Source organism: Bactrocera latifrons, unplaced genomic scaffold (genome assembly GCF_001853355.1).
Source record: "Bactrocera latifrons isolate USDA-ARS-PBARC rearing strain unplaced genomic scaffold, ASM185335v1 scaffold_104, whole genome shotgun sequence".
In the NCBI taxonomy this organism is placed as follows: domain Eukaryota; kingdom Metazoa; phylum Arthropoda; class Insecta; order Diptera; family Tephritidae; genus Bactrocera; species Bactrocera latifrons.
In genome coordinates, this window is record NW_017534453.1 from 553599 (window position 1) to 579088 (window position 25490).

Sequence of the window (25490 nt, forward strand, 5' to 3'; positions counted from 1 at the left end):
AAAGCAATTTCGTAGTGGTATCAAAATGTTCATAAACCTGTAATACTATATGTGGGGGGTTTGATTTTGATTCCAAAACACATTTTTTCATCGTTAAGGCAAATGCTTCTAAGCTTAATATATTAGAACCTCTCTTACCTCGGCTAAAACTCGAAGATTTGTATAAACTTTCACAGTTTCTCTTTCGTTTCCACCCACACTTGTGATTTATCTTCATTAATTCGCGCTTAAGGAGCACACCACATGAGAAATTTAAAAGAAATTCGGTGGGTAGGCAATCGGTTATACGTTTAAAAATAGCTTAATAGAGTTTTAAGCTTATATCTCAAATAGTTTTTGAGTTTCAGCTTGCTGAAGTGTAGCTGCTCAGTTTATCTTAAAACACGTTTTTATGAAAAAGGTATTTTTCGAATTTGCTTGAGCGTTTTAACTTGTTTACAAATACATACATACATACATATGTATATTATCGATGAAAAACGAAAATCTAATGAAACGAAATGGTTATTTTATTTTCATTGATTATTAGAAAAATACAAAAATATCATATAACACATAACTGCAGTAGAAACTGTACCTTATTAATATACACATACAGTAGATATATGTACATATATGTATGTATGTATATAACGAACGCTTGCACAACTTTTATTCGCCCACCACTGTGTGCATCTATAAGATTAAATATCTTGTTTTGCATTTTGTTTGACATGGTGTCCTGATTTCGTGCTTTGTTTTGCTTCGCCAAAATTCACATTTCCGCTTTGCTTCAAGTTTCGTCTTCACAGAGTTGCTGGATCACTAGAACACAAGAAACGTCAAGGAATTATTGTCCATCAATAGGCCTTTATAAAAACAAAAATAATATTTATTATTCATTAAGTTAAAGAATTATTAATTGTTTATAGTATTAAATCTATACAAATACATGATCTATTACGAATTCATATATTTATTTATAGAAATGTTTTTGTTTACATAGTGTCCACCCTGTTTTCAGATCATGAGTCAAAAAGATGTCATGAAATTAGCGGCAAAACGTAAGCATTTTCACAGAAATTACCGCGTATTTTATTACATTGTGAAGATTTTAGCATATTTGTTTTGATTCTGTATTTTATTATATATCCAAAAGATTGTGAATGCATGTTTATTTTTGAATGATTTATTCCATTTAAACTCGTGTGTCACTGCATGTAAAAACGTGCGTAGATTGGTAAAGAGGGAGTGTACCAATTATGTCTGGGAAGCGTAATATATCGTACGTCAAACCACAAGATCCCAGTTTTCTAGCCAAGTTAAAGTCACAAATCGGATATAAAGAAGGGCCAACTGTGGAAACCAAGGTAATTATAAAACGCACTTTGTTTGAAAACATTAATGAAGAAACCTTTAGCGTCAAAAAGTTGATTTCGACGACCATAGCTCAGATAGCGACCGCGAAGAGGAGAAGCCCCAAATCGTTGTTTTGCGGAGTGGAGATTTGACAGCTGAAGAAGTGCAGAAAGAGGAAGCTCAAATCGCAAAAGGTACACGTTTTTATTTAGGAAATTGAGTATAAATACTATATAGCGAAAACAAGGAGCTCTATAGCAGATTGCAGGAAAAATAATTTGTCACATATGTATGTATATTAGTCAAGGTAAAAAAGACACCATAATTTTATAGTATATTATATATATATACGTATTATAATATATGTACGTATGTTGGTGCGCAGAAAATCAGACACCGTCCCCCACAATGTGGATGTCCGTCCGTCCGTCCGTTTGTTCTGTCATTTTTTATAATTGTTATTGTACTCCTTTTTGCTTTGTTTTTGTTGTTTACGCTGGTAGAGTGTTGCCTGACTGGCTCTTGCTTGTCAATTTTAGCTGTCAGTTTAGTTCAGTTCAGTTGAGTCAGAGTCGAGCGTTGTGTCGTTTTCTTTGCTTTAACCGTTTCGTCCACGCTTTTTCCTCATTTTCGCCAACTGCAAAATTTAATTTAACAAAAAAGTGGAAAAATCGAAAGGTATATGAAAAAGTGGAGTTTTCGCACTTTGTGTCCTGTTTTAAATTAGTTATTTTATTATATGTAATCGCATTTTATATGTACATATTAGTATGTGCAAAGATGTTTAAACAAATTTCATTGTTGCTCAAAAGTTTAAGCCATACAATAAATTATTTATTTTGCTGTACTATTTAAAACAAAAATAAAGTGAAAACAAATATTTCAAAGCGAAGGAAAAACTGCTTTTTATGGATATCAACGAACTTTTATAATTGGTCAACTGAAATGCGCAATGTCCTCGGTAAAAGATACCTAACCTAAAAATTTTTGGCCCAGAGGAGTCCCATATAAGTTGGACCTCATACCACCGCCTACCTATTATTTTTACGTAGCCACGCCTCGGTGGTCCGTCGTTTTCTTCAATGCCCGTCTGCATCACCATCAAGGCTGCAAGTAATGCTGTACACCAATATAAGACACCTCGACTACCACCGTTGCAAGTTACATGCCAGCGGAGCACCCTTGATGCGGTGACACACGCACACGTTTACATTGTATACTGGGGCTCCGCTAAAGCAAACCGACCGATGAAAAATTGTGTGAAAGAGAAATTGATGAAGCAGGCAACAGCTGCCTAGTAGCAGTTGGCATAGTCGCTGCGGGGTAATGAGACGTTAAAAGGGAAAAGAACAGCGAACGGTCGTGCAAAAAGCAAAGTTAACGAATAAAGAAGTAAAAAAACAGACTAAATTAAAGAGGAAAAGAGAATGGCAAGTGGTTTCGTCCAAGCCAGTAATGAATAGAATTTGGAGCGTCAAATGTGGCAAGCGATGCGGGGTGAGGTAAAAGTATATGGCATGAATAGTGAGGAGCGTTTGGATGGCGGTAGCGGGTTGGCAGGCTGAAGGCTGTCACGATAAACCCAAGCGATACAAACAAACATTTTTGACGCTAATATGTATGACCATATGTACGCTTGTGGGGTAAAAGGGAGAGGGAAAGTAGATCATCGAGAAGCTAGAAACTAAAGAACATACATATATATAATAAAAGTAACGAATATAATATACATGTGTATATAATTTTAAATATAACTTTTTCCACCATCAAGATGATTTCCATAGAATTCAAGAAACTCCGATCATTAGTATAAACTAAATGTATAATAAAAGAAGTTCAAACCTGCATATAAACATTTTGCACATATTAATATAATTTGAAGTTCTCGTAAAATAAGAGAGTACAATTTATACTAAAATATTAATCTTTATATTTTATTCTTACAGAAGCAGCGGAAGCAAAAGCCGATCTCAGTAAGCCAATAGTGTTCCAGAAGCGAAAAGAAACTCAGAGTATAAACTCCGAAGAATTGAAAAGTGCGGGCAGCTCAAAATCCAATAATCGTAGTTCCAACATCTCTCAAACAAGCCAAAAATTCGAAGTGGTAAAGGAAAAATCAAACAAAGGCGAATCAAAGTCCCTCAAAAAGAAGAAGGACAACCCAAAAAGCAAGCTATCGTTTGACGTCGACGAGGAGGACGACGACGACGTACAAAATTGAATCCTCTTTCAAATACAACTAGGCATTGTTTACTTTTTAAATAGTGTCCAACTCTTTGATGGTCAAAATGTAAGTTCAAGTTTTTACAATATTTCGACATGTAAATGGTAGATTATTGAGTACATGATAATACAGAATTTGAAAACATCATGCCTTACCCTAACACCCACAACTATGTAGATACTCATTTTTCAACAACAAAGATAGATGACAGCAATGCAGTACTTAAATATACAAATTTTCAATTCCATTTGTATGTTATTTATTTTTGAAATTATAAACTAATATAAATTACATGTATATTCTAATGACAGACCCAACTATGCATGTAAAGCTGTGTAAGGTAATGTACTCATTCCAAAATACGCATTTACAGCTATAAGTTAATAATTTTATACCCTAAACAGGGACTAAGTTTGCCGCGAGTTTGTTTTATTTGGTTTACGAAATGTTTTTAGTACGCCGGAGTTATTAAGTTTTCTTGTTATTTTTAATTCCGAATTTTTTTTCTTTACAGTAATGTGTAGAATATACTCATATTAATGTATTCTTATACGATCCAGGACCCTAATCAATTTAGGATATGAATAATAAACTTCATTTGGTTTGTTTGTTCATATGGTTTCGTTGTTGTTTTGACTAGATATCAAATAATTTTTCATTTTATTTTTTAAAGTTCTTAGTCGGATAAAAAAAGTATTTTTCCTATTCGATGGGAATTATTGTCGATTCAACGTTTACACATACTATACCAAATGTCACGTTTTTACTTTTTGACAAAAATGAAACTCAAAAAAGGTACTCACAACCTGTCTTAAAGCATTTTTAATTTTTACACTTATTTAAAAAAAATGTTGGATTACATACAAAAATGAGTCTACACAATTACAATTTCCAATGCTCTGTTTTCGACTCGTTAGAACTTATAACTTTATGAGACTATGTGAAACCCCCAAATATATCATAATATAATAATAGCGTATGACATAATATACTGTATATGCAAATAGTACATAATAAATATATATGTATATACATTATGTACAAATTTTTAATTTACATATATGTACCACGTCATACTGATAACCTAACTGCTCAAGTCGAACTAGAAAAAATTACCTGCCTATCCAAGCAGGGTTAGATCATCGAAATAACTACCAATATGGGCAGCTGTCGTGAGAATGAAACGTATCTCCGCCCGGCATTGACCACCTCTACTGTTATCACCTTTTCTCTTTGTTCCGACCCTGTTGAAACAGCTCGTGTGCGGGACCTGCTGCAAAGTGATTTCGATGACAGTTGATTTTGCACTTTCCTCCAAGGAAGGCTTAAGTACTCGCCACAACAACAGCACAAACAACTAGAAACAATCTATTGTTTCATGGAATAATTTTGAAAACGGAAAATATTCGTAAAACTAATCTCGTTAGCGGAATTAGACATTTAAATGAATGAGGGAAACATTTGGTTTAATACAGGTGGCACACTATTGACAAGGTCGTTCGATTCCAATTTCCGATTCATATCATTAACAATTTAAGTTATTATCAATGAAGTATTATAAGCTTAAAAACATTTAAAGTTACAACACGTGGCTAACTTTAGTAATGACATGAAGATTAGACTCAAATATTATTAACATTAATCTTCACTTGATTTACTCTGCTTCACAACTTGGCTTGAGCTTTCCAGAAACTATAAAGAATTTGTTGAATCCGAAATATCCAACTATTTTTTTTTATTATTCTTAACTGCTTTGTTTAGATGAATATGAATAATATAATGAATACCAAAATTTTTGTTTAATAATAATGTTTTATGTCTTTCGAGGGCGAGTACTCTTTGAAAAGATTTTGATATTTCCGAACCAATTCTTGATAACCAAAGCGAACTGGAAAGTCTGTCTCAGTTTTGTATAAAAATTTATATTCGTCCCCATTATGTAATTTGTATATGTATATACACAAAAGTATATATGTAGGCATACAGGTAACATATGTGCATACATATATGTATATATGAAAGGTGTAAAGATATATATACGTATATGTATGTATGTATGTGTGAGAATAATTGTTCTCTTTACGAAACATATTATACATACATACATACATACATTCAAATCCGCTCAAACTTAATTTCTTAAGTCAAAATTTTAAACTAGACAAGATGAAATATATTCAAGAAAATTATCGATTTATATACTTAGATACATAAATACATAAAAAAAACGAATGGAGATGGTCCTGTTCGTTCAATGAACTTACGTATATACATGGGTAGTATGAAAGTGCCGCATTATTATATATACGTATTTATGTATCTAAAGCATGTAATACCTATATTTAATGAAATTTAATATAAAAGGTAGTAGCAAGCGGTAATATACTAAAGTAAAGTGCTATTGACATGGGCCTTAAACAGATGTGGATTACATACACCTATATATATTCCCATATAAAACGTAATAATCTTATATAGTCGTTTAAAAGAAGAGTATATTACCATTCAATCTTCGCTGCAGCAAAAACTCACATGCTTGTGCCAATATCAGTTTTGTCAGCATGAATAAATATATATATGTACATATAGTGTAGATATGTACGTATGTATAAATTTACCTACTAATTATGTATGTATGGATGTACTTGGCATTACTAGCTCAGCGCGCCATCAAACTGCTCCGAAGGCACAAAAGTAGTAGCAAAGAAACACCACAATCTTCTATTTTGTTTTGTTTACCAAATTCTCACGCAGTTTTACCTATTTGACATTTCGCTTTATAGCTAAACATCAAAAACATTTTGTCTGCTCTCCCTTTACGTTGATTTTAGCCGCTTGGAGAGTGCTTCAAATCTGTGAGCGGAAACCAAACTGAACCAGCTGTCATCAGAATTATTGGTGGCCTTATATCATTTTGTGCCTGATACTCAACAGAAAACAAATGCGAATATATGAAATAAGCAATACAAAAGTTAGAGAGCATTTTCATATGGCGGCCGGTGAGAATCCGGCACGAAAACACAGTGTTGCTTCACTTGACAGAAGCGGAGTTATAGAAAGTGCATTGCTATATTAATGTATGTACATATATACATATGTGTACAGTTAAGTAGATATTTGTTATTATCAATGAAACAAATGTTTTGCGGACCTCTAATGAGATTTTGAGGTGTTTGATATAATTTTTCTCCAACTCGAACGAGAAATGCCTAAAAGGTGTTTTGAAAAATTGTTAAATAGTCGGCTCTCGGCCGGAAATGAATACCGGACCTTCCGATTTGCGTAAATCTTATAACACTAACTACCAACTTGGTTATGATAAGTAGAAGAGCTGATCCTAGTACTAAAGGTGACATAGAATCCCACTTGCACACTGTGAATGATGATCCTTTAAGATTCCCAAAAACTGCAGCTACCTTCACGATTTTACATAATATATTTGCAAATGTAAGCTTAATTAATTTTTAAAATCTTACAACGTCTCAAAAATAAATTTTTACAATTCCAGAAAAGTAGAATTAATTTTAAAAATTTATAAATTGAATCATATTTTATTAATTAATAGTCGCTTTAAATGAAAAAGAGTTACCTCAATTTTATATTCTGATTTCCTGGAAATCGCCGGCTAGAAATGCAGGAAATATAGCAACCCTGTTCATTACTAGTTATATTGGTTTGGCAAGAGTTGATTACACTCTCGCGCCATTCTGATGCCTTTAGTAAGTATAGTAAGCTGGCGACGAGTACCGTATGCAATAGCAGATATTTGTATTTAGTTCGCCTGATCATAGACGCCTCCAATCTCTAGTTACTTTTTTTAGTCCAATACTTTTTCTTGTGCTTCTTACCTGCCGCTAACTACGGTATCTGTGACTGCTTAAATTTGACAGCAGGAAAAATGTAAAAAAACAACCAACTAGTGAACAATAACAAAATATGATTAGAGAGAGAAACAAGAGCAAATAATCACAAAAGCAGGGTGCAGAGGTGGGTAAACGTTTTTAGCTTATAGGGTAGCGTAACTAAAACAACAACACTAATGTTTGAGACGCACACATGCTGCAAATGACTTTGACATGAATGAAGTGAAAGACAAATTACTAACAAGAAATATTTTTTTTTTGTGTACAAAAGTATCTTTAAAATTCATACAATTTCGCTGTTCCAATAAGGACAATAAATGAAATGTAGCGTCTTGCAAATAATCCCATATGCATATCAAAATATTTTGTTTTGTTTGCAATCAATCATTTGCTCAAACGCCGGTTGTGCAAAAATTGTAATATATTTTTTTTCTATAAGATTTTGGATATCTGCGTTGATCGAAATGTTTATAATGTATATTCCTAAACATGTAATTAATGTAATAATTCTAGAGAGCTATAAATTTAACTCATGTACTTACATATGAACCTAATTAAAGATGCTCAGCTACGTGTATGGTTACAAAATAATCTTAATTATTTAAATTAATTAGTATTTGATTATTTATTAAGTTTTGTTATGCCTCAAATATAGTATATTATGAGTTACTTACTACCATTGAATGAATAAAAATAATTCATGTGCATAAAATATAAGTGTTATATAGGTAAAAATACGTATGTACATACATATGTATGTAACTAATCTACAACGATATGATCCAAATATCTCTAATTAATTATGTATTATATTTGCTTTATATATGCGTGCATGCATATTATATAGTATATGTATATTTATTACATTAAGCATTGTTAAAATGTACATATGTATATATCTACCCTTACTCTTAAGTGGTTTACCTATAGTTAGAAAGGACACGAACTTAAATATATGTATGTATAATGAAATATTAACAAAAGTTTGTACATATGTATATGGTATACATGATATACTTTAAAATTAAAGTTATATCTATGTACATATGGTATGTGTAACTATGTATACATACACAATTGATTTTTCGGATTTTTCCAGTTATAGATACCTATGTATACATTGACGTTTGTATATTTTCAATTGCATACAGGTATATATTTAACTATTCACAAACTACATGCACAAAATGATGCAAAACTTATTACATTTTAACATACAAATATTGCAAACGACTGTACACATATAATATCTACATATATACATATATTAAACGCCATTTTAAAAATAAATATGTTTTTACCTTTGTATATACGTATGTATGCATAAAAATACAATGTACATATGTATGGTATATACATATATGTATATTTGTATATATAGTAAGTGCTTTACCTCTACGTTTGTATAGAAATTCCAATATGGCGTCTAATCGTTTGTGTGTCCCTCTGTCGTTCCGTCCGTCCATCCATTCCTTCAATTCTCTTTTTTGCGTCTTTCCATCTTCTATCCCACTGTTCGTAGCTGCTGCAATATATACATATGTATGTATATACATTATATATATATGTACATATATAGTTTTCTTCCCAATGTCCGTCCACTAATCCGCCCAATGTTATGTTTTCCTTTCATAAGCGATTCTTTGAAACATTCATTTGCCAATAATTTTTGATGATTTTTCAGATATTCCTGTGCGAATACTTCTTTTTTAGCTTACATACATAGATATAATAAAATAATAAATACTTATACATATTTATATATATTTGTATGAGTGTAGATATGTTTGTTATCCAACATTTCTTTTATTACGTTTTCATCGGTTTTTTCTTACTACGAGTATAATAAATTGCCAATTTTTGGTCTTTGCTAACTTACTTGCTTAATATTAACTTTTTTATTTATGTACATACATCCATACCTAAGTTTGTACATATATATTTAATTATTTAAATTACATTCTCACGTCAAAAGATCTTTAGAAGTTAGTAAATGGTTGGATTCTCAAAATTTATTTAATTTGTTTAATTATTTATAATTCTACTATGCGTATTAACGAATATTTTAAGAGAATTTTTTTTTATTTGAGTCAATAGTATTTTTTTTTTTAACTTCGACAGTACATACATACATATATATGTCAAAAGAAAATAATATTTAATATGTTAAAAAAATATTTAGTAAATACTCAACATACATATTTTTGATTTATAATTACCGAAAAACATAATTATCTATAAAATAAATCAATAATCAAAAGCAAATTTATAAAACAATTAACTTGTATTAAATGGATATAATATAAACAACATTTTTAAATAATTTTATTCATCAATTTTCTTTTTTCTTTTTGCAGTTAAATTTGGTTGAGAAAATATAAACGCTTGAAGCAAATGACTGAAGTCGATGGTATAATGCCAGAGGCAACAACACAACCTATTTCCTCCACTCATGCTATAACTGAGGAACATTCAGTGCCCAGTAGTAGCGATTACACGGATGGCAATGTTTCGACAGTGGTCAGCAATGATCAACAACAATTGAAAGAACAGAATGGTTTGAACAAAATGAATAACAGCCGAGTACCAACGGACGCCGACACGCATAACGAGCAAATGGACGTAGACGGCGCTGATACTGAAGAAGATGATTCCCAAATGACGGCATCATCCACCACAGAAAACGGCAGAGGTGCAGATGGGGGCGGTGGTGAAGATAGTAAAATGTCAACGGGTGAAGATGATGGGAATGCGGCGTACGTGGAAGAGGAAAAGCGACTAAGTAATGATAGTAAAGTAGACGGCTTAAGCGTTCCCATAGTGGGCAGTTTAAAGGATAAACCGCTAAACTTTTGCAATGATGAATTACACAATTCTAATACATGCACAGACAAATCCGGTGGTGGTGAAAGCGACGAAGACACACAGCGATCGCGCAGTACTGTTGGCGAAGCGACTGATCCAAAAGACAATAGTAATGAACCAAGCGAAAGTCTAGAAAGGCCAGCCACCGTTAGCAGTAATACCGATAGCGTTAGTGAAATAGAGGGCGCCGATATACACAGTCATGAGAGCAAGGCGATTAAAGACAAAGAACACAAATTAAATACTGCAAACAAGGTTGAAACGGATGACAGCAGAAGCGTCGGTGTCGATGGACCCATTCTGCTGTTACAACAACAACATGGACCCATGGATACCGGAGCCGATCCACTTTCAATAAGCAACGATATAAAGACTCATGATCAAAAGAAAGAAAACGGTGTCCCAAAGAACGATGCTAGCGGCTTTGTGGACCTGGGTGATGACTCAGATGACGAAGTGATGGCAGTGTCAAAAGCAAATGTTGCTGATACTACAATGAACAACTCTGAAAATAGTATAGCAGTGACGTCGTCGAACGCTGCCGCGGTACGTAAGACTCGTTCAATATGCAGTGACTCAGATGGTGCTGTAGTTATTGCCTCAGATTCGGATACAGAAGCCAATAGCAACTTGCCTACCAAGCAAAAAGCCTCGAATGAGACACAAATCATTGACGATGACGAAGATGATGATTGCGTAGTTATTGAAGATGATACACCTGCGCCACGTTTACAAGCGGCAAGTGATTTGAGTAAACGTAAGAGCATGGCTATGGACTCGCCACAACACTCAGATGACTCGCAACCGCCAAGTAAACGTCAGCGTAGTGCAGGCCCCGGATCTGGTAATCAAATTTCCATCAAAGATACTCGTTCACTTATGGCGCATGATACAGCATCAGCAACTGCTGCTGCGGTCGCAGCTGCCAGAAAAGTGGCCGAGAGCAACGTATATCCCGTCAATATTACACCGGCAACAAATATAGCTTCACCGGGAGGACCACCAAAACTTATACCTGTCGGAAATCCAAGTATGCCCATAAATAATGCCGGTGGCATAAATCCCGCTTCCTTCCCTGGACTTGGTAATGCGAATGCAGCTAATTTACTACCCGGCCTTACTGACGACATGTTTGTACTAGAGGCACCTTCGTTTATCGTTCCTTATATTTATGAGAAGCCACCGGTGGACAATCTCAAGAATATAGTTAAAGATATCGAAGACAAATATAAACTGACGAAAGATGATCTCGCAGACGCAGATAAATCTGATGAGTTCGATATGATGACCGAGCAGAATAAGGAGGACAAGGAAGACAAAAACAATAAAAAGAAGAAGCGGCGACGTGGCGCCGACGATCCTGATGAGTCCTGGTCAGAAGAATCGGAGGAAGATGATGACGATGACGACGATGATGATTCGGAATCCGGTATGCGCACTAAAGTCTTAATCAAAGAAGTTTCCGATGATTTGCCAGCGCTAAAAAGCGCCATTAAGCCAGCAGCGGCACTTGTGCAATCTCCAAGCACATCAGCACAAAATTCCGCCATTGCCTCGAAACCGGGTCAAGAGAACTATTTCGAAAGTCCACTGGGCAAATTTTTCATGGACATCGGTGTAGGTCTAGTACAAGAATTTGTACAGTCAGATTTAATACGTTTGCAAAAACGTAAAATGCGCAAGAGTCTGGGTAAGAATATTACTGAGTTTGAGCGTGCTATAACAGCACTCTCTGGCAACTTGGAAGCTTCACGCAAGAAGAATTCACCCTTCAAATTTACCATGAAACGCTGTGAGTTCTGCAATTTCAAGTCAGAATCTGCCCTCTCCATGGCCAATCATTATGAAACACCACATATGAACGGGGCGTTATATAAGTGTAACTTCTGCGCCTTTGAGATACGCAACGCAACAGAAATTGTTTATCACATGGAAGCTATACACAACATCAAAGCGCGCCTCATTAAACCGCTACCGTATCATCAGTGTCCGAATTGCGGATTCGAAGATAATGGCAAGGCTAAATTGGCACGTCATCAGCCGGTTTGTGCGAAGAAATTCCGCCCTGAAATTAATTTAGCACCTCCTGCTGATTGGGAGGCTCCAGCGAAAATACCGCGTATCAAGCCGCGTCACGGACTCGTGGGCACTGCGACGGCGTATCAGGTAAAACGAATAAGTTTTTCATTGATATTATGTATTTTTTATTAACTTTTTGATTTTTTTAGGCAATGGCTGCGCAAGCTGCGGCACAAAAGGCAGCGCTTGCGTCCATACAACAGCAGCAACAGGCAGCAGCTCAAGCGCGTACCATGCAAGCGGCGGCACTTGCTGCACAAAACGCCGCAAATAAGATACGCGGCCGCCCTCCAGTTATCAACACACAAAAGACCGGTCCCTTGCCAAGTGGGCCAATGCTACGTGGACCCGCACCTATTCGCTCTCAAATGGCCACGAATGTGGTGCAGCCCAATAACTACCAAGTACCAGGCGGACAACTCTTGCAGGTCTGTCGATATTTTTGAAAACCGTAAACGATATGCTTAAAAATTAAAAATAATGTATATTTTATCCACCATCCATTTTAGGCAGCAAATGCTTTTGCTAAAAAAACGCTTACCGGTCAACCAAGTATTTCTATAACTCCACTACCTCGCCAAAATACTGCGCAGCCAGTTGTGACATCGCCGTCAACAAGCAAAATGCCACCGACCGGTATGAAGCCTGGCCAAAACCTAATGGTAGGTGGTGGTGGCAATAGCAAAACACAATTTGTCATCTGTGAAATTTGTGATGGTTACATTAAGGATCTAGAACAACTACGCAACCACATGCAATGGATGCATAAAGTGAAGGTATGTTTCGCCCGATGTTATTATACTCGTAGTTGATGTAATTACCGTGTATTTCTGCTTACAGATACACCCAAAAATGATTTATAACCGGCCGCCACTGAATTGCCAAAAGTGTCAATTCCGTTTCTTTACCGATCAAGGTTTGGAACGACATTTACTGGGCTCTCATGGTTTGGTCACAAGCTCGATGCAAGAAGCCGCTAATAAGGGAAAAGATGCCGGCCGGTGTCCCGTGTGTGGCAGGGTAAGTTACCATAAGAAAATCTGCAAAAAAAAAAACCTAATATATTAATAAAACATATTTTTAACCATAAAACAGATGTATCAATGGAAGTTGTTGAATCACGTGTCGCGCGACCATCACATGACATTGAAACCTGCACATTTGTCCTACAAATGCACAGTGTGTACAGCAACCTTTGGCATGTACAAACAATTTGAGACACACGTGTATACCGCGCACAGTACAGTCGCAAAAAAGGCTATGGATGGCAAAAAGAATAATACATCGGCTGCGGCGTCGAGTGCAGGTGGTATGGCCGGTGGTAGCGGTATGGGTGCACTTAATCATCAACAGCGTAGTAGTTTGATGGCAACGAATGACTCATTATTAAAGCCTCTCAAAATCAATGACGAAATCACAATTATACCACAACCATCGTCAAAGCCACGTATAACAAACATGGAAAGTCACATCATAGGTAAATATAGAAAGACTACTTGAAACTAACTTTAGATAACTTAATTCTGCACTTCGCTTTAATTTTATTTCAAGTCTGCTGAAAACTTTGAACAGTCTTATTTCGGCATATTGTTATATATATTGTAAGAAATTGTAAGAATTTTAACGAATATTTTTCATAATTTCACCGTGGATTAGATCATATCCTAATTCACACATCTAAAGTAGTGATAACAGCCCATCCGCTGCTCGTCCATCTGTATAAACATGAACTAGTTACTTACTTTTTGAGATATCGATCTGAAAAGAACTTTCTATTTTTCGAAAGAACCAATATCAGACCACTATATCATAAAGCTGTCATACAAACTGTACGGTCAGAATAAAGTTTTTATAAGGAAAACTTTTTGATTTGACAAGTTATCTGCAGGAAATTTTGCATTGATTATTGCCCAAGGCCAAGCGGTACAATATCTGAGGAAATTTTTCTGATCAAACCACTATATCGTTTAGCTGCCATACAAATCAAATGATCAGATCAAGTCCTTGTAAGGAAATTTTTTTTACGAGATATCTTCAGAAAATTTAGCAGGAATTATTATCCTAACCAGCGGTAAAATATCTGAAGAAAATTTTCCGATCGGACTACTATATCGTATAGCTGCCTTAAAAACTGTAAGATCAAAAGCAAGTTCTCATATGGAAGTTTTTTGATTTGACAAGATATCCACGAAATTTGGCATAGAATATTATAAAGTACAATAACCGAAGAAATTGTTTAGATCGTTTTTGCTTTCTACAACGCAAAAGCTAACGAATATTTTATTCGAAAATGGGCTTGAAAATCCGAAAATCGAGCTACTGAATATAAAAAATCCGAATTCGAGTAAATTTTTTGCGAATCAAGTTACAGAATAGGCCCCCTGTTATACAAATTGAACGATCAAAATATAGTTCTTGTAGAAAAAAATTTTGTTGTAGATAACCAAAGCAAACTATTTATCATAAAAAATGTGTAAATCGAAATTTAATTGTATATTACACATTTAGTGTTTATTTTTCAATGACGATTTTAGCATTAATAATTTAAAAATAATATTTTTTCCTTTCAGATTAAACATATTGCAGCATAAAACAGTAGGAAATATTATACAAAAAGTACTGCAATAAGGATAGTGAAGAAAAATCGAGTATTGGAAAAAGCGTACATAACATTTACAAAATCAGGTCGCATTTCGAAATTTGCTTGATTCGACGCTGCCACGACGATCCAATCACACCTGTTCAAGTACATACATAGTACCATACATACATATAAGCTGTAATATACAAACAAATAGCAGCAGCCAAGCTACGCTGAAACCCATGGCAAACAAAGAGGAAACAACTAAAAGAATAACACAATAATAAACAAACTTAGCTTTGACAAACGGACAGAAAGTGCGCAGTCATCAACGTTCAATCTAAATCACTACACTATTTTAGCTGGCTAGTTGAATGCAGTTGATGAATTTCACCCAAAATAATTTTAACTTTAACTTTTAAACAAATTGTGCGACAGCGAAAGCACACTCGATGCAAGCGGTGTGATTGCCTCATTAAAGGGTGATAAAGCAGGCACACATTGTGTGTGTTTTTGTGGTTACAGTAATTTTATTTATTAATTCTGTTAGTATGTAATGAAACATTAAAGATGTGGAAAACCAGGAGTAAGCACATTAATGGCGTGTAAATTAGTAAAAAAAAAAAAGAAAAAAACATAATAAAAGTAAATAATTACAGAAGTATATACATATTATTAGTTTATAGCAGAAGAAGAAAAAAAAAACACAAAAATATATTAAAAATACACACAAACACACCCAAATTTACACTAAGCATTAAAACACAAAAAGAAATTCAAATATAATTAATAAAATATTGAAAATGAAAAGTGGAAAGTATTTTTGAGAGCTAAGACAAAATTCTGCGTTTAATGCCCCACTTCTATGCCGCATGCTTTATGAAGTCCTGTATAGGGTACTTTTTGATTTGCGTTGAGGTGTCAGTATCATGGTTTTTAGGCATGATAGGACCAAATCATTTCCGTTTATTTATGTTTTTTTTTCTAAAATATCCCGTTTTAGCTGTGTGCAAATGTTATATTGAAAAAATTTGAAACAAAGAAATGTTTTTTTTTAGTGGTGTCTTTCTTCTAACTCCACACACACCGTCCTCAAAAATAGCTTTCCAAATTACTGTAAAACTTTTCAATAACAGTAAAATTTATAAGGGACACAAAATGCTAACGAAAACTTTTGCATGCGGAACGCATTATTTGTCATTCGTATACATGGTATTAAAGGCGCAAGGTCTAGGTGTTAGCTGATAATATAGCCTTGTGGGCTAAACATACATAACATATATATTATTTAATATATATATATATACATATATACTCGTATAAGGCACTAATTATAATAATTACTTATTTTTTAAATATTGATTAAAGAAGAAGCGTATATAAATCTGGCAACATATAGACAGAGCTGTCTATGAAGTTATGAAGTTAAATTAATAATTAAAATAGAAAGGGAAAAATAAACAAAAAACATTTAAGGTATACAAAGAGGTAAATTTATGCTATTATTTATATTATATGTGTATATCATAATTATTTTAATTTCAATTTCTTACTTCACGTCATCAATGATAAATAATAAATAATAATAAACACAAAATAACGATTACAAAAGTTTTAAATAAAAAAACATTAGTTACTATTACAGAAGCAAATCATTTGTTTTATTAATGCCAGTCATTATTCAGGGGTTGGTTCCGGTTACTTATGTATATCTGACTATCGTGGAAATAGCGACTGTCAAAACCATAGATTCTTGATGAACCACACTCAGTTTCTTTCAAAGAGCAATCTGAGTTAGTTTCTAGACTTCACTAGAGATCAACAGTTGAAACAATGAACTTCACCCAAAGAATCTTCTTCAAACGGCTACTAAAAATGTCGGAATAAGAAATTCTCTAAACTATAATGCACCATCCACTGTATTCTCAAGATTTGCCTGCACGCAAATATTCTTATTTCCAAGTATGGAATGAGAAGGTTATCGCAGCCACACCTAGTTTGAAAAACTGTAGGAAACCTATTTCCCAGACGGATTAAAGGAGTTGGATAGTCGCCAGGTTAAGTGTATCGAACTAAAAGGCCACTATGTTGAAAAATATATTTTGTAATTTTTTTGTAAGCTCTTATAAGCTGAAAGGGGCACTTATCAAAATTAATAAGTATTAAATAGAGGATAACGAATTAAATCTATATAAATATAAAAGAAAGTTGTTAGTTGCAAGCTTTATAACTCAAGAATGGCTCAACCAATTTGGCTGAAACTTGGTTGGGAGGGAGGTTAGAACCAGGGTAAGGACATAGGATACTTTTTGTCTCTTTATGTAAAAATTTAATACAACTCATAAATACTAAAATTATATTTTAAATCATAAGCACTTGGTCAAAATTCATGTTTGTATGAATCATTTGAATATTTTATGTCTTCAGATAATAAAATAATAAAAAAAAATAAAAACAACATAACATCAATATATATAAGACAAAATTGTTGTTAGTTACACCCTTTATAACTCAAGAAAGGCTCAACCGATTTGGCCAAAAAAATTATAATATCAAAATTCATGTTTCATGTTCAAAAATAAAACAATTGCTAAGTATTTGGAATAGTAATTACAACCAAATATGCAGTGAATAATCTACTGGCTCAGTAATCAGTCATTAAGTATGTATTATACCACGTACATCCCAAAATACTGATGTCATATCCTTTCCAGCCGCATTTTTCGTCTTTCCACGCCTGAGAACCGATTCATCATGTGCAGTCCACTAGAATAACTGTCGATTGAACTCCAGTGGGAAATGATGGAGCTATGTTTCTATCACCGATGAAAAAATTCGGATTTATTCCGATTAGAAAGCACTCAATCACTTCTCAGAATCAGTTATTCATTGTTTTTGTTGCATTATGAACTTGCGAGTCACCCACTTTGCACAGAGCTTTCGCCTCTTCAGAGCATCATTTTCCTCGGTGCTGATTTCGCCTGTTTCCAACTTTCCCTGAGCCCAAATTCAACAGTATTTTCCCCCAAAAAGCAATGCTTTATTAACACACGAAATGCTTTACGATCCATTTTTTTGTAAACTATCAGAAGTTGCTTCACAGAAATGCAATATCTCATTAACTAATATTTATAATGCAACTAATAGAAATCATATAGATACTAGTGGTAGTATTATTTATGTATCAGCCACAGTGAAGCGTAGACGGGCCCTCTAGTAATATATAATTTTGATATTCATACTGCATATGTTAATCAGCTAACTCTGCAAAATTTAGTTAAAAATAATTTGTTGTCATCTGTGAAGATGATATATATTTTTTAATATTAAATTTCAAACAAAAATCTGAGTTAAACAATAAAATTTATTAAATAAATCAATAATGGAATGTTGCAGAAGTTTCGTGCTTAAATCTTTTGTTTTGAACAAAATGAAATTTAAAAAATAAAGCTTAAATTTGAAGCAATCCGGGTTTGAAAGAAATATTTGTAATAAAAAATTGTATTCCGCGTGCAAATAGTGGATTTGAGACATATATTCCAGTTTCCACAAAATTCTATACATACATATACATACAAAAAGGTACTTTTTGTCAACTTTATTTAAAAATATTCTTATTGAAATACAACCTACATGCATAGTAAAGCTTAACGCGTAAATTTACATTAATTATTAAGTCTGCGACAATTATAAAAAATGCGTTCTTATACGGTGTCTATTTTTAGAGGCATTTCTATTTGAAGTCTATTTAGTTTTGTCATTATTAAAATTTTTAATGTATTCAATTAATTGATCAAATGCATTGATAAAGCTAAAATATGTTTATGAACAAGTTATATAGTAAAAACGGATTATATCGTAAATAAATATGAATTGATGATGGTTATGCATGTTTTGGAACTTTCATAAAATCTAAAGATTAAAATACGCTCAATACATACATAAGTATGCTCTTCTTCCAAAGCTAATGCGAATAAATTATTACATGCGTCGTCGTACAATAAGAGCGTTCGCCAATTTTAGAATTCGATTAAAATCAACGCTTGAGTGAGCTCTCCAATATTTGCAACGGCCCCATATAACAGCTGGAAAATTTGGACTTGTTATGCCATGGAAAATACGAGCAATATTGCGACCGCTGAAATTATTATCTGGATACATGCTAATGAGCGCGAGTACATCGTGTTCAATATCACCATCGGATACATTTGAATTCTGAAAATGTGATTGTTTTTTTTTTTAATTTTGAAATTTTGTGAAATTGTTTGAGTATAAGACTTACATCCGGTTCTAGTTTCAGTTCTTTAGGGTAATCATTTTGGAAGTAATCGCGTATAATGCCTTTAAGCTGATTGGAACGATCTGGAGCATAGTTGGCGCTCATGCACGGCACATAATTGTTGTAGGCAACCAAGGATAGACCTTGAAACACATACTGTAGCTGTATGAGTTGTGTTCTCTCTTGTTCGACTGTACGATTATAGAGTGTATCAAGAGCATCATCTATTTCTTCGGGTATAAAATCTCCCGGCGCCTTCAACCGAAAACCGATGTCGTGGAAATTGACATTAATGGGGGAACGACGCGGATAGCCATCGACTGAAAAATGTGAATATGTATAAGTAAATTGTAAAACCTTGAAATAGATGAAATTTTATCTTATCCGGGAAAAAGTGGAAATATTAGAAAAATCAACATTACTACATAAAAAATACCTTCAATCCACTCCAAATTTTTCAATTGATACTTTACGACGCCACTATTCCAACCGATCGCTGCAGCAATATCAACCACTGAAAACTCAATAATATTGGCATCATCCTTAAATTTATCTTGTTTTATTTCCAATGCGATTGCCATTGCTAAAGGTGGGCATTCTTTGGCCGCATGTCTAAAATATATTATATACATATATATGTACATTTAGTATGCTGATAAAAAACGAGAAAAATTCTATAATTGTTGTATAATTATAATCTAAAGAAACGGCCTTGCAAAATATGCTATACAAAATATCGGGGAGATATCTTGCAAATTAAAGTTTTCCATTGAAGGACTTGATTTAAATTGATTAGTTTGTATAGCAGCTACATATATCCTACAGTGGTCTGATACCTCCGATTCCAACAAATAAATAGTGTCTTTGAGAAAAAAGAATATGTGGAAATTTTCTGAGTAATATCTCAAAAACTGAGGGAGACTAGTTCTCGTACATACCGACAGACTGGCAATTAAATCAACTGTACTCGTCAAGCTAATCATTTCTACATATATTTAATTGGACCTTACAAACTTCGTAACAAACTTAATATTTATATCCTATTTAGGGTACAAAATAGGTATATAATGCTTACTTGAGGTACTTTGCACCACCATATGAAATGATCTTGGCCATGGTGTAAGCATTGCTGAGCACACTGATATTCCAACGAGAATCCAGTTCCAGATAGCATAACAATGTGGATATATTTTCTTCTGGTATATCCAATGCCTCAACTGTACGCTGCACCGAGAAACCGATTTCATGGCCGGGACAAATGCGATTATTTTCAACTGCATCTGTTGCTTTCAACGTGTTCGCTCGCGAAGCTTGCGTTCTTTGATATTGCGCCTCTGATGTTTCCTTCTTGGCACAGGCACACGGCACAAACACATGTTGCAATAATTTTCTTATCACATGTCGATCAATCGAATTAGAGTAGATATGACGACGTAGCTCACATTTATCACCGCCGCGTGCATCTAAAAAGAGATGACATTGCGCCGGTTTGCCGTCACGTCCGGCACGTCCAATTTCTTGTACGTAACTCTCGTAGTTGCGAGGCATATTGTAATGGATGACAGCACGTAAATCGGGTTTATTGATACCCATGCCGAAAGCAATGGTGGCCACAACTATGCGCAGCTCATTGCGCATGAAAGCGTTTTGTATTGTGCGGCGACGTGATGCCGGCATGCCAGCATGGTACGGTTCTGCCGCCCAATTAGTGCGCTTTCGTTTGCGTTTACCGCTTTCCGGTGCATTTTTATCGCTACATTGATCCTGCATACAAGTGCGGAGATACGAAGCGATACGCTCGCATTCATCGCGGCGTGTGCAGTAAACGATTATGGATTGGCAGTCACTAAACCTAGAATATATACAAAATTATTAAAGTTAAATTTACATATAAGACATATGTATATACGAATTTACTTAAGATGCATTTAAATATAAGTTTCTCGTTTGGTCCGATTGTACTCTCCCAACCCACCGATTGACCTCAAACTTTAAGCCATTACATGCTGCTATACAACATGCCGCCCCACGACAGTCGAGTCTAAGTAATGAGAACGCTAATTATAATAGCTAATTTGTATGGTAGCTATAAGCAATATTAGTTCAATCCTAAAAATTTCTTCAGAGATTGTAGCGTTGCCTTGGACAATAATCCGTGCCATAACTTCGTGAAGATATATCGCCAAATGAAAGGGTTTTCATAAGGGGACATATAAATAATCGTTCAGTATATGCTATAATAGTCCGATATCGGCGATTCTGCGAAATGAGCTGCTTTTTGGGGGATATCGTTAAAACTGAGAGACTACTTTGCATATATACAGACGGAAATGGCTAAATCGACTCAGCTATTCACACTGATCCTTTACAAAATTTGTGACAGACTTAAACTGTCCACAGTATAATAAAATATATTATATACATATCAAAGGACTAGGGGTTTACCAAATTTACCACTCATGACCCTCTGAACGCGTGGTAATCAATATAAGCGGTCTTGTATAATTATATTGTAATTAAAATATAACTTACCGATCACTTAGAAGTAATTTTAATAAAGCAGCGTCCTTGTTATCGTCTTTTGATACCGATAACAGAAGATTATCTGGCAATGGAATATCACTGATAACACCACGTTGTCCATCTGGTATTCCTAAATGGCTGATAATACTCAAACGCGTGGGTAAAGTTGCTGTAGCGGTCAAGCCTAAAACCGTTTGAATACCTAAATTCTTTTTGAGCACTTTACAAATCATCAGATAACTGGGACGAAAATTATGACTCCACTGAGAAACACAATGCGCCTCATCAATACAAGCGAAAGCGATTGGTGGCAATTGTCGCAGAATGGCACCAAAACCAGTCGAACGTTCACCAGCCACCACAGCTTCCGGTGACACCAATAGAATATCAACTTCACCCGCCGATATCATTTCCATTACTTTGATTCTCTGTTGAGGCGTTTGATTAGTGTGTAAGCAATGGGCACGCAAAAAGTGGGGAACACCTGTCACCTGATCCTCCATAAGTGATACGAGTGGCGATATAACTAATGTTATTGCACGCCTACGATGACTGTATAGGTAAGCAGGTAATTGGTAACATAATGATTTACCGCTGCCTGTACTTAACGTAACTAAAGTTGACACGCCGGATAATATACGCATGATTGCACGTTCTTGCCCCTTTCGGAAATTTATATGCCCAAACATACGTAGCGCCTCTGACACTTCGGCGGGTATGTCCTCGCGCACATTACCATCGGCATCGAGTTCGTAAATGGGTTGAATTGCACCGAATTGTTTATCAGATGTTTTGCCATTTTCAGAATTGAAATTCAGACCAACTTTTTCAAGAAAATCTTCCGGTATTTTATGACCCACATATTTTTTAATAGGTGACTCTTGAGATGCCGATGTGGTAACCTCATCAATATTAATATTTTCAAATTCTTCGTCGCTCTCAAAACATATATCGCCATTATCGTCATTTTCAGAGGAACCATCATCATGGCCTTCCGAGACATCATCATTACTGTCTTTGTCTGCAACTGACTCATGATCGGAATTTTGTTGCGGTTCTGTGTCTTCCTCATTTTTTTGATACATTGCTTTATTTGCTGCAGCTGGTAATCTCGATATATTTCTACTGTGTGCCACCACAGCACTCTGAGCCGCCATGCGCTCAGCTTCTTCAAGGGTGGGAAATGGTGATGGATCCTCTTCAAGTTGTGCCGTTAGAGGCAATAATGAGTCGCCCTTTATCTTACATTGTGCGGCGAAATGCCCCACCTGCCCGCAAGTGAAACATGTTAGTACACCGCCATCACAACCGCCCATATCCATATCCGGACCGGTAAGTGCAGCAATTTTCTTTTTGTGGCGCCACATTTTTTTCTTATATTTAGAGTAATTAACATTTCTTTTTCCGCGTGCATATATCTTCTTTTGCAGATTTATCGATACATAATTCTCATTAAGTTTACCAGCAGCTATTTTTTCTTCAAGTTTTTTTCTTGCTGCCGCACGCTTCTCATCGATAATTGCCAAAGGTGTATTTTTTTGACTAGTTGCTGCTGTTTCCGCATTGGCGACTACCACATGTGTGCTATTTATATACCGCTGCGCAACTTCGTCGGCTTTCTCCAGCTCACTGCTTGGTACTCGGGGCGTACTTGTGAGGTCACCACTCTCGAGTAGCATTGTATAACGCAACATAGCTGCTTCTGGTGGCTTTTCATTTGGTTCTTCGTTTACCTCTTCAACATTCGTAGCAGTAACATCGTTCTTATCTTTGGCAGGTCCTCTTTTGGTATTAATACTTCTAGTCCTACTTGTTCTTTGTGTTTTTGATTTCTTAGCATTTTCTTTAGTTTTTTGTTTTGCTTCCTTAGTTGTCTTCTTAACAGGCTTAATAGTTTTGCGCGCTCCTTTCTTAGTTTTTGGAGGTGAATAGTCAGTATCATCATTGTCATCTGCTGAGAAATCATAATGTTTTACCTCCTCTTTATGAGCATCCAAAGTAGCAGATTCTTCCTTAGTGACTGTTGCTTTCAGCTCATTTGTCTCGTTATTTTTCACTGGTAAATCACAATTTTCAATCGTTTGATTTTTTTCAATAGTTTTCAACACCCTGCGCCTTTTGGCGACGTGTACATAAGCCTGCTCCGCTTCCTCACCGTCGCTATCAGAAACAACTGAATCGGAATCACCATTATTATCGTTATTAACAACCGCACCTGCCTCTAGGAGTGTGTTATGAGCTGTTTCTTGTTTAGTTTCCACATTTGTTTTAAACGTTTCTTCATGTTTTATATTAATATTATTAGTCAAAGGTACCACAGTTTTGACATTGATATTGCTCAGTCCAAAACGCTTCTCTACTATTGGAGTTCGGGGCAGTGATTTGACTGATTGCGCTTTAATGTCTACACCTCCTTCTAGTCCCTCATCAATGGTGTTACGGTTAAGCCAGCCGGCATCTATATTTAGTTGTGTAGCGGTGTCCTTGCCTGAAAATTAACAATAAAATAACTTTTAATTTCACAAAATGAAATATATAGGAAATAACAGATGAAACTGTTTTATAGATGTTCTAGTAATTACTCCAAATATTAAAAACTTCCTGTAAAGTATACCCGTCTGGTGTAGAAAAAGCTGAATTCTCACCTACTAATAATGGATTGACAGTAACCGCTGCCAACGCTTGTTGCTCCTTAGCTTTTTGTACCAGTATTGTCTCTAAATCGGGTAAAACTTCGGATTGCTGCGAAGTATTACTCAAAGATTCTTGACGCGATATTGGTGTACCCATACCGGAATTAACGCGAGAAAGTGACTTCCTCGGATTGCGTTTACTGAATGATGATGCCTTCAAAAGTTTTGCACATAAACTGGATGTGAAAGGCTTCTTCAAAGCACCTGGTTCGCTGGGACTTTTATCAACTTCTTCCTCAGTCTTTAAGTTTTGTATACTTAGTTCCGGTCCCCATGCTTTTTCATTTAATTCACAAAATTCTACCGCATCAAATTCTCTAACTACTTTTTCTCCGAAATCTGAATATGTCAAAACCTTTCTTTTCGTTTCATTGGACTTTTTTAATTCATCTGGCATATTTGAAGATGTTGCACTACCGACTAGCGCGGCAATGCTACTGGACATTTGTGAACTTTCATTTGGGGCTAATTCGCTTTGACTCTGCGATATTTCAAGAACACTGAATCCGTCGTCATCAAAAACACCATTCAATGTGTCCTCCAGTAATGAGGTTTTTAATTTGTAGTACATTTTGTAAGCATCTCGTATTTCTTGTGGCGCCTCACGGATATCATACTAAATAGAAAATAGAAAAGTTATGTATGCAAAAAATATTTTCACTTTTTGTTTCATGTTTACTAAGCACCTTGGACGGAACTCGTGAAAATTTACGCTTGAAATCGCGCTCCCATGTTTTCACACGTATTTTGTACTTTTGATACTTATGTTTAGGAGTGGAATCACTCATGATAAAAATCTATCTCTGCTAGAAATATATACTAGCTATTAAAATAGTTCTTGTAATGGCAAAAAATGAGCAAATCTTACCTTTATGTTATGTGTCAAATGTCAATTTTCGCGCCATACAACCTCACCCTAAACCAGTATTTAGACGATACAACCAATCGGACCAACTAATTATTCGAAATTATATTATAATTTGTTTATTATGTAAGCTTTAATAAAATAAAAAAAAAAATTTCGAAATTACACACAATACAGGAA

At 34.9% G+C, this 25490-nt stretch overlaps 3 protein-coding genes across 7 annotated transcripts; 2 read left to right on the forward strand and 1 right to left on the reverse strand.

Annotated features, from left to right (window-relative positions):
- Positions 1–985: 985 nt before the first annotated feature.
- On the forward strand, positions 986–3568 carry LOC108969111 (uncharacterized protein KIAA1143 homolog). Of its 2 annotated transcripts, none has more exons than XM_018933652.1 (4): positions 986–1043; positions 1216–1349; positions 1400–1532; positions 3285–3568. In XM_018933652.1, exons 2-4 carry the CDS (start codon positions 1242–1244, stop codon positions 3557–3559), a joined length of 516 nt encoding a protein of 171 aa, XP_018789197.1. In that variant the 5' UTR covers positions 986–1043; positions 1216–1241; the 3' UTR covers positions 3560–3568. The 2 variants fall into 2 exon arrangements, with proteins under 2 accessions (XP_018789197.1, XP_018789187.1); XM_018933642.1 differs by having other exon boundaries at positions 1029–1043; positions 1139–1349.
- Positions 3569–7304: 3736 nt separating this feature from the next.
- On the forward strand, positions 7305–15577 carry LOC108969101. Of its 2 annotated transcripts, none has more exons than XM_018933621.1 (7): positions 7305–7549; positions 9783–12456; positions 12519–12797; positions 12879–13145; positions 13210–13389; positions 13465–13846; positions 14940–15577. In XM_018933621.1, the coding sequence occupies exons 2-7, from the start codon at positions 9820–9822 to the stop codon at positions 14942–14944; spliced, it is 3750 nt and encodes a 1249-aa protein (XP_018789166.1). In that variant the 5' UTR covers positions 7305–7549; positions 9783–9819; the 3' UTR covers positions 14945–15577. The 2 variants fall into 2 exon arrangements, with proteins under 2 accessions (XP_018789166.1, XP_018789175.1); XM_018933630.1 differs by lacking the exon at positions 7305–7549 and having other exon boundaries at positions 9807–10579; positions 10610–12456.
- A 2942-nt stretch (positions 15578–18519) lies between these two features.
- LOC108969254 (ATP-dependent DNA helicase Q4) lies at positions 18520–25332 on the reverse strand. 3 transcript variants are annotated; one of them, XM_018933866.1, is made up of 8 exons: positions 25314–25332; positions 25132–25251; positions 24398–25061; positions 21762–24240; positions 20305–21081; positions 19666–19841; positions 19233–19549; positions 18520–19165 (listed from the first exon to the last, which is right to left on the reverse strand). In XM_018933866.1, the coding sequence occupies exons 2-8, from the start codon at positions 25231–25233 to the stop codon at positions 18932–18934; spliced, it is 4749 nt and encodes a 1582-aa protein (XP_018789411.1). In that variant the 5' UTR covers positions 25234–25251; positions 25314–25332; the 3' UTR covers positions 18520–18931. The 3 variants fall into 3 exon arrangements, with proteins under 3 accessions (XP_018789411.1, XP_018789420.1, XP_018789405.1); XM_018933875.1 differs by having other exon boundaries at positions 25132–25248; positions 25314–25330; XM_018933860.1 differs by lacking the exon at positions 25314–25332 and having other exon boundaries at positions 25132–25284.
- Between the last annotated feature and the right edge of the window lie 158 nt (positions 25333–25490).